Source organism: Rhinopithecus bieti, unplaced genomic scaffold (genome assembly GCF_001698545.2).
Source record: "Rhinopithecus bieti isolate Rb0 unplaced genomic scaffold, ASM169854v2 scaffold_905, whole genome shotgun sequence".
Lineage (NCBI taxonomy): Eukaryota > Metazoa > Chordata > Mammalia > Primates > Cercopithecidae > Rhinopithecus > Rhinopithecus bieti.
Window position 1 is genome coordinate 1,643,622 of NW_016803348.1, and position 9,916 is coordinate 1,653,537.

Below are 9,916 nucleotides of genomic sequence, written 5' to 3' on the forward strand. Positions count from 1 at the left end.
GTGTGTGTGTGTGTGTAGCCAAGATTATCCAAAAAGGAAACTTGCCTCCTTAATATTTCAGTTACTAATGTAGGCATTCAGAGAATGTTTATTTGGAATCTCTTGTGTGAGACCTAGATTTTATAATTTTAGCTCTTAAGATAAAATTTAATTAAAAACAATACTTTTTATAGAATATGGACTTACCAATTGATTTGCTCCAAAAGGCATGTAAAACATTCCTGGATAAAGCTAAATAAAATACAATCATTATCACAAAATGCATTTTCCAATGGAAAAACTTTTAAGTAAATTGCAAACAGAGATGTGGTATTAAAAAAAAAAACTTACTGGAGATTGTTTATTTTGTGGCATTGGTCCCCGAGAAATCAAACGGGCTATTTGGAAAATCTTTAAATGGTGGAAAGCAGAATAAGTAATTCACATAGGCAAATCCCCATTACAGTAATTTTTGAGTTATATGAAACACATTTTCAGATGGATTAGTATAGAAATAAGTATTTAATATTTAAGAAAACAAAGGAACCCATTATACTTCATATTCATGGATTAATGGGACAATGAAAAAATTCGCTCTTCTTTTTTGAAATGTAGAGACAGTTTTTACTACAAAGTGTCTCATTGAGATCTGTACTTACTGATGGACCTTGTGGATCAGGAAAATCCAATCCTGGGAGCTATATTACAGATAAGTATTAAAATTATCGGTCAAAAAATGAACAAAATAGATAAAAGCAAATAAAAGATAGACAAAGTGAACAAATAAAATAAAAATAAAAAATAGAAGTGTCTCATTGAGATCTGTACTTACTGATGGACCTTGTGGATCAGCAAAATCCATTCTTGGGTGCTATATTATAGGTAAATATTAAAATTATCATAAAAATGAATAAAATAGATAAATACAAATAAAAAATAGACAAAGTGAACAAATAAAAAAAGTAAAATACAGAAAGTGTCTCATTGAGATCTGTACTTACTGATGGATCTTGTGGATCAGCAAAATCCATTCTTGGGTGCTATATTATAGGTAAATATTAAAATTATAAAAATGAATAAAATAGATAAATACAAATAAAAAATAGACAAAGTGAACAAATAAAAAAAGTAAAATACAGAAAGTGTCTCATTGAGATCTGTACTTACTGATGGACCTTGTGGATCAGCAAAATCCACTCTTGGGAGCTATATTATAGGTAAATATTAAAATTATCATAAAAAATGAATAAAATAGATAAATACAAATACAAATAAAAATAGACAAAGTGAACAAATGAAAAAATACAGAAAGTGTCTCATTGAGATCTGTACTTACTGATGGACCTTGTGGATCAGCAACATCTACTCCTGGGAGCTATATCACAGATAAATATTAAAATTATCAGTCAAAAAATTAACAAAATAGACAAATAACAATAAAATAAAAAATAGACAAAGTGACATTAAAAATAAAAAATTGACAAAGTGAACTGATCACATAATTATCTTGTTTGCAATGACAGTAAAACAAAATGAGTTTCATTATTTTACTTTCTTTCAGTGTTTTGGGAGGTATGACCCGAGAGTTTGCAATGGTCTTTTACTAACATTATTCAAATATACCTGCAGGGGGATGAGGTACATCTATCATGACTTTGCTATCTCTTGCAGATTAGAAAGTAATGAATTTTGGAATGGGAGCATACCTGGTTGGTTTGAACCCTGGCTCTGCCACTTAGTTTTTGTGTACTCCTGGGCCAATTTTGTAACTTCTCAAAATCTGTCTTCCTTTCTTTAAAAAGGCTGATAACATGTATTTTTATAGGATTATAGGCAGGATGATATGGGGGAATGATACATGCCCACATAATACTGGTTACATGGTACCTTCCTTTTCTTTTATCCATTACACTTTTCTCTACATTATTACAAGACACTTTTTGCATAGTTGTCACCTTTCTGTCAGACAGATAATAATGGAAAATCCTACTTGTTATGCTGAGGGATCAATCACTTTTCTCAGTCTTTCCAACACCAAAAAAAGACCAGTGATAGGAAACCTGGACTTCTCTGGGGTTTTATTCTATTTCCTATGGAAGTTTTCATCTTTTGCAACTAAGAAACCCAGTTTTATAGGCACAGGATCTTTTAGAATCCATGCCCTGTCTCTGATGGCAAAAGATAGGAATGGATATTTATGTTTTACTCAAAAAATAAATCTCAGATATGGAAGACTGATTAAGAATATATTTATATCATGTATTATGCCTGAAGGCTACGATTATTTAAAAGGACCCTGCAAATTAGTTTTCTTCTATTAGGTTAGCTGGTGATTCTGATCTGACTTCAAGAGAAAGGAAGTACCTCAGGCTTTGGTGGCTTATCTGATGGTGCCACCTGCTGCTGAACCAGAGGCAGTTCTTCCTGCAAGAGCAGCTGTCCCAGGTGAATTGGAGGCTGAAGTGCTTCTTTCTGTGCTGTGGCCTCGTCGGCGGTTGCAGCAGCGGCCTGGAGGAGAGGTTTCAGTCCTGGCTGTTGAGGCTTCAAGGATGGCTGTGATGGGAGAGGTGGGGGATGCACAGGCAAAGAATATTCATACTGCAGAGAAATTTGAAAAGAGTGTCAGAAAGGGATGGCTCATTAAACAACGGTGCCTAGAATTTCTAAACAAAGGGGCTTGGGGCGCTTTCTATCTGGAAGGGAGGCTAGGGAACTTGTCTTGAAGTTGAGTTTACATAGGAAGCACCAGTTAGCGTTAATGTTGTTTGGGGAGGTCTTGCGTGTGCCTCCCCTACCTGCTTTGGGACCACCATTGCTCATGAAGGTGAAGCTACATGAACCTCCTGGTAGGATGAGACATGTCCTTCTCTAACTTCTCATAGCTGTCTGTATGTATCTGTATCTTTATTTTACCACTTTCTCATTGGATGGCAATTATTTGTTATAAATCTTTGTCCCCCAGTCAATGGAGAGAGAATGATATGTCTTGTTTTTCTTTATAGCCCCTGTACATAACATAGCTCCTAACAAGTGCCTGGCCCATGGTGAGTACCTAGTAAATTTTTCAAATTAGTGAAAACATAAAGCATGATTAATTAAAATGCCAATCAAATTCTTGCATCATGGAGTCCACTTTGGAAACAAATGAAGAAACAGTCACCATTAACATAATTTATTGTTCTACTAAATGGGACCTCGTGGTAATGCTCCTGCTGTGGAAGACCACCTGGAACTAAAATTCCCTGTTAATCTTGGTTCTGAGTCCATACATTAAATGAAAAAATTTCCTGTTAAAATCATCATGTTTTGTTGCTTTTTCTAGAAATTACTTGTGGCGAATGGCTCCCTATTGTTTGTAGAATGATTGCAAACTCCTCAGACCAGCAAGGAAGTCTCACAACAATTCGGGGCTCTGCTTTGCCTCTCCAGTCATCACCCCTCTCTGAACTCACATCTCACAATTCAGCACTTTGAAATATGTTGTCTTGTCCTGTCTGAATCAGATAAAATATGAAATTTCACAATCCTTAGAGCCATTCGTAAATGTCTTCACTTTTACTACCAAACCACAATTTGGTTTATGTATTTATTAGGCACCTAAGCAATAACGGTTAACAGATCGATATATTTATTGACTTCTGTAGGGTTCTTGATGTTTTACTTTTTTAAATTTCTTAATTTTTTTTTTGAGACAGAGTCTCACTCTATTGCCCAGGTTGGAGTGCAGTGGCACAATCTCGGCTCACTGCAGCCTCTGCCTCCTGGGTTCAAGCGATTCTCCTGCCTCAGCCTCCCGAGAGTAGCTGAGATTACAGGTGCCTGCCACCATGCCCGGCTAATTTTTGTATTTTTAGTAGAGACGGGGTTTCACCATGTTGGTCAGGCTGGTCTTGAACTCCTCACCTCAAGTGATCCATCCACCTTGGCCTCCCAAAGTCCTGGGATTACAGGCATGAGCCATCGCACCTGGCATTTTGACCTGGATTTTGACCAGGATTATTGTCATCATTTGAAATTAGCCTTTGAGTAATTATTTAGGAAATCTTGATTCAAATGAAAATTGTCCAGGATGTAGCCTGCTTCGATTTTTGAGGACTGTTTGCTGCTATCTTTAACATAGGTCTCATATTTTGTTGGCTGTATCTTCCTATTTTAAATAAATATGCAAATAGTTTCAAATTTAAAAATATTTCTTAAGCACTCAAAGCAGTTATAGGCTTTGATTTATTTGGCATGAGAATAATTTTTTGTTAATGCTAGGACTTGGCTATTGCTAATTTATCACAACTCAAGGAAGGCAAGTAAGAAGAGGTTTTAAAGCCTGAGGTTTCAAACATATTGACGCTATTCACTCACCTGTTGAGTTTCATGTTCCCTTGGCCTCATCCATGGAAGAGAGGAATGTGGTGGGAGGAGACCATGCATCCACAAAGAATTAAATGATTTCCCAAAGCCAAATCTAGAATACTAAAGACATGGATAAAAAAAGGCATGCTTATATTTAAATGTTAAATATAACATTGGTTATATTTGGTTTTCTTTTCTTTTCTTTTCTTTTTTTTTTTTGAGATGGAATCTCTCTCTGTCACCAGGCTGGAGTGCAGTGGGAGATCTTGGCTCACAGCATCTGCCTCCTGGGTTCAAGCAATTCTCCTGCCTCAGCCTCCTGTGTAGGTGGGACTATAGGCACGCACCATCATGCCCAGCTAATTTTTGTATTTTTAGTAGAGACGGGGTTTCACCATGTTGGCCGGGATGGTTTTGGTCTCTTGACCTCATGATCCGCCCGCCTCGGCCTCCCAAAGTGCTGGAATTACAGGCGTGAGCCACTGCGCCCAGCCTGGTTTTCATTTTCTAAAAAATCAACAGATAGCGTAAATATAGCAAAAGCAAAAGTGGTGTTGCTTAATTTAAAATGGATAGGTATGGCTGGACATGGTGGCTCACGCCTCTAATCCCAGCACTTTGGGAGGCCGAGGTGGGTGGATCACCTGAGGTCATGAGTTCGAGATCAGCCTAGCAACATGGCGAAATCCCATCTCTACTAAAAACCACAAAAATTAGCCTGGCATGGTGGCAGATGCCTGTAATCCCAGCTACTCGGGAGGCTGAGACAGGAGAATAGCTTGAACCCAGGAGGCGGAGGTTGCAGTGAGCCGAGATCGCACCATTGCACTTCAGCCTGGGCCACAGAGCGACACTCTGTCTAAATAAATAAATAATAAATAAAAAAAAAATCAAATGGATAGGTAAACTCTTCCTTTCAGTGAACTTAAATTTCATTTTGAGCTAGTCTGCAATATTTCCATAAACTTGTTTGAGATTTAGATTTTTTAAGCACTTACGTTTTGTGCCATATAATAAAATGAATAATGCACAAAATATTCTTTTCTAACTAAATAAAATTCAATACTATTTTATTTTCCCTGTCACTCTATCTTATTTTGTTTTAGGCTCTCATTCACTTCTTGGTTCTTCCAATATTTAGTATATTGTCTATTCATAAATAAATTTGATGAATTATAATGCTGCTGCTAATATTACCACTAGCATCACCATGAATACTTGCAATAAGAAATATGATTACCTGAGAAAGTGTGTTTAATCCCTGCAGACTTCCCAACTGTCTCATTGTCTATCAAGAAAAAAAGTGGGTTACTGTTTATCACATATGCTGTGTTTGACACAACTGATTTCTCGTGATATTTGACATTATCAACACAAAGTTTGATGTGGATAATTTAACAAAATGAAAGTGGACACAAATCATCATCGAAAGGTGGAAATATTAAATTTGGTTCTGCCATTGTTATTACTGCTATTAAAATAATGCAGTTGCTTTTATCATTAATTAAAGGAGAAAAAGTATTATTTAAGTGGAGGTTACATTGAAACATGGGAAAATAGCTCATTCCACTGAAATATAAATGTAATTGTGAGGAATTTACTTCATTGACTCTTTTCTCCCCATTTAATTTACTTTGCCCCTTACAAGTTCAGCCAGAAGAGGAATTTGAAACAAACAAATAAATAAAACTTTTACCTCTTTCTCAAACAATAAATCTTTCAAAATATTAAATATAGAAACTATTGAAAGAAATGTTAAGTATCTGGATAGATTATCGAGAATTCCACCATTTCAACAGAAAGTCAATTTCACTTTTTTCATGGGAAGAGATTCAGAACGCTTTGGATTGAGTTTAAGCTAAAAAAGAAAAAAAACCCTCAGTGAAATTAGCTTCCATGTGAAGTAAGCGTCTAGCTCAAATAGGTATTGATTGCCCCCAGCTTACCATGACACATGGGAATTTCACAAGACCTTGTGAAAAATTTTTAATCTTATAAATATCTTTCTATATATAGCTGTCAGTATTTTTCATTGACATCACCAAAATTTCTGTTTTGCTGGGGTTTTCTAAACAGAATATATATTACATGAGAACTGCAATGAGACAAATACACTGTACAACTTATACAGGAAGTATCATAGTACAATGTTAATGCTATTTGCCAGACTTATTAAAAATTAAATTTTGTACAGGTACATTTATTTCATGAGAACTTTATCATGTAAGATAGTATAAGGAGCAGGACTAAAAGTAAACTGTGAGCACAGAGCAATGTATTTTTAATTAATGTAGTAATTTTATTAATATGTATATTCTATATAAGGCATTAAGTATTAATATTGCTTTTGTTTGCATGGAAATAATGTTCTAAAAAGTAAAACACCTGAGAGTTTAAAATTGCAGTAGAATTATAAGACAAAGCTCTAGTAAATGCCATAATTTTTCTAGCACTCCTCAGGATAACAGCCACAAACTTCTGGCTAGGAAAACTGAGAAACACACCACCATATTTCTCCTGTATCACAAATATACCAGTGTAAAGTTAATATGTAAAAAACTCTGACAATACATACCTCAAGGCTCAAACTAGCCATACCCGGTGTTCCAGTTTGCTGAGGAAAGAACTGAATGAAAATAAGAATAATTTTGAGTCTCATTGGTACAAAACTTCCTTCAATGCCTATTGGGCATAGGATATTGCTCCAGTACATAAGGGCTACCGGAGGGGCCACCATTTTGGTTTATTATGCAAATAACTTGAGTGCTTGGGCAGAATGAAGAAGAGCATAAGTTATTTGGGAGAATCAACACAGTATTTGAAAATTTTGCTCCCACCTGCATCATCTATCCTTTGTCTGCATCTTAATGCTTCGTTGCTTTAAAAGCAAAATATGATTTAAAGTTACACACAAGGAGAAGTAGAATAAAGCAACAAAATAGAAAACTACTAGTACTTTATATTCTTAAAAAAATTACCACAGAAAAAAGTAAAGGGGACAAACTCAAGCTGAATTTTCATGTGCTTTTGACAAATCTACATGATTTTGGTTTACTAGATGTGGCATGGGATCATGACATTCAGAAAAATCATATGCAAAATCTAACTTGATTCCCATTCAAAGGACTTCAGCAAATTCTCTATGATTTTAGTGAAAGATTATTTTATGTATAAACCTACTATATTTTGGGATCATATCAAAGATTTTTTTTCCTTAAATAAAAGCATTCTAGCATAAAATACTATTATACTTAACGTGTTCACTTAAAAGTTGTTCAAAAATATACCTATCTATACAATTAGTTTTTTAAAATGTAAGATATTTTCCTTTCCCTTTTTTTTTCCCCCAAGACTAAGTTTCACTCTGTCACCCAGGCTGGAGTGCAGTAGCGCGATCTCGGCTCACTGCAACCTCTGCCTGCCGGGTTCAAGTGATTCTCCTCCCATGTAGCTGGGATTACAGGTGTGCGCCACCAAGTCTGGCTAATTTTTGTGTTTTTAGTAGAGACGGAGTTTCACCATGTTGGCCAGGCTGGTCTTAAACTCCTGAGCTCAAGTGATCCGCCCACCTCGGCCTCCCAAAGTGCTGGGATTACAGACATGAGCCACTGCACCTGGCTTCCTTTTTTAAAAAAATAGGGATAGGGGTCTCACTATGTTGCCCAGGCTTGTCTTGAACTCCTGAGCTCAAGTAATCCTCCTGCCTTAGCCTCCAAAAGTGCTGGGATGATAGGCATGAGTCACCATGCCCAGCCTTTCCCCCCCCCCCTTTTTTTTTTGTTGTTGTTAAAGATATTTTTCTTTTGAAACCAATCCTTATTACTTTACACAAATACCAGTAGAAAACATGGAGAATGGAAGAATAGGAATTAGAGTAAATTGGATTTTGGAGTCTCTGGTTCTTCGGATACTCTCACTTTCTAAGACCAAGGGGTTGTAATGCCATCTTTCCTTCAGTTATACCACAAGGATTTATGGAATGTTTACTAAATATATTGGTATTATTTTTCCTTTATGAGTAAGAAGTTAAAGAATTACACCCTCTACTTTTCACCCCTCACCTTTTCATATAAGTAAAATCCCACCTTCTGGGTCATGGTGAGAATTTCCTTAAATAATTCAGTTTTGGACAAGAATGGAGAGAAAGGGCCAGGCATGGTGGCTCACATCTGCAATCCCAGCACTTTGGGAGACCGAGGTGGGCAGATCATGAGGTCAGGAATTTGAGAACAGCCTGGCCAACATGGTGAAACCCTGTCTCTACTAAACATACAAAAATTAGCTGGATGTGGTGGTGGGCGCCTGTAATCCCAGCTGCTTGGGAGGCTGAGGCAGGAGAATCACTTGAACCCAGGAGGAGGAGGTGGCAGTGAGCTGAGATCTCAGCATTGAACTCCAGCCTGGACAACAAAGCCAGATTGTTTCAAAAAAAAAAAAAAAAAAAAAAAAAAAAATAGAGGGAAAGGCATTATAAATGTGTAGCAAATACTCTGGGTAGGAAAGAGGTTAGCTGTATAGGCAGGAAGGGTGATTGTGCATGTATGTGTGTATGTGGTGGGTAGCTTGTTGAGAATTTGGGGGAATCGTGAGAGCGGGACTTTCCTCCCCACTATTTGCCAGTGCATAAATAACACATCTTGGATTGAACCACAGAACAAAGTGTACTTTGCTTTCCATCTGCTCTAAGTCATGAATTAAAGAATATTTACACGAATGTATACAGACAGGGGATACATTTCCCATGCAGAATTAATAGGAGAAGAACATCTGATTTGACAAGCAATTGGTTGGCAATAATAAGCAATTGTTCTAGTCCTCAGAGCGGACCCAGTTGATTCAGGTGTGGATCATTACAGGTTCAAAGAACGCCAGTGTGTTAGACTGATGGTGAATGACTGAGGCTGATCTCAACGTCAGTATCATACAAAGGTAAGCTAGGGTGGCACCCTCAATTTTTCTTTCATTTAAACTTCATCTTGTGTGATGAAACAGAGACTCTATTTTTATTTGTGGAATTAAGGTTTTCATCATTATAATCAGGTTTCATCCTCTTTCTCCATTTCCATTCTCTTTCACTAAAACACTTTAAGAAAACCAAATAGCTAACCTTTTCTTTCAGAGCATTAAACTATTCTAAAGTTCATTTGAGGCCAACTATGAGCTCCTGGAGATAAGAGATCATGTCTTATTTACTTTCATTTTTCCAATGCCCAGCACATTGCTGGATGCATGGCGGCTGCTCAGTATATATTTGCTAAATGCATATAGCAGCTAAATGAAGTTTTTGCGATAACAGAATTGCATGCTGTTGGCTGGAGTAGTTCAGTGTTTAAAAGATTGTGTTTGTATGAGATCAATATATACTAGAATGGATCAGGTGTGGTACTGTAATACACAATTAGCCCCATCACTATGATATATTTTGATTTATGAAACTTCAGCTCTCAGAGTCACACAATTTTTGCTTACAAGGTAAATTTGCTAGTTAATTACTAGCTTCAAATGTAATTCTCTAGCTGAGTTTCGTAACCATAGAAATTTGGAGATGGTTCTTTTTGAAATGAAGAAAATGTACTTTTCTTTTCAGAGA

General features: G+C 36.5%; 1 protein-coding gene across 2 annotated transcripts in view; it reads right to left on the reverse strand.

Moving 5' to 3' along the window:
* Nucleotides 1-6,957, reverse strand: part of AMBN (ameloblastin) — a 10,979-nt gene extending 4,022 nt beyond the window's left edge. The window contains exons 1-9 of one of the 2 annotated variants that reach the window (XM_017879013.1): nt 6,902-6,957; nt 5,567-5,614; nt 4,336-4,446; nt 2,344-2,577; nt 1,147-1,185; nt 812-850; nt 639-677; nt 331-390; nt 187-231 (exon numbers count right to left, since the gene is read on the reverse strand). In XM_017879013.1, the coding sequence (XP_017734502.1) occupies nt 187-231; nt 331-390; nt 639-677; nt 812-850; nt 1,147-1,185; nt 2,344-2,577; nt 4,336-4,446; nt 5,567-5,614; nt 6,902-6,922 (636 nt within the window). In that variant the 5' untranslated portion in view covers nt 6,923-6,957. Of the gene's footprint in view, nt 1-186; nt 232-330; nt 391-638; nt 678-811; nt 851-1,146; nt 1,186-1,315; nt 1,355-2,343; nt 2,578-4,335; nt 4,447-5,566; nt 5,615-6,901 lie in introns of both variants that reach the window. The other variant, XM_017879011.1, reaches the window with a different exon arrangement.
* Nucleotides 6,958-9,916: the final 2,959 nt, after the last annotated feature.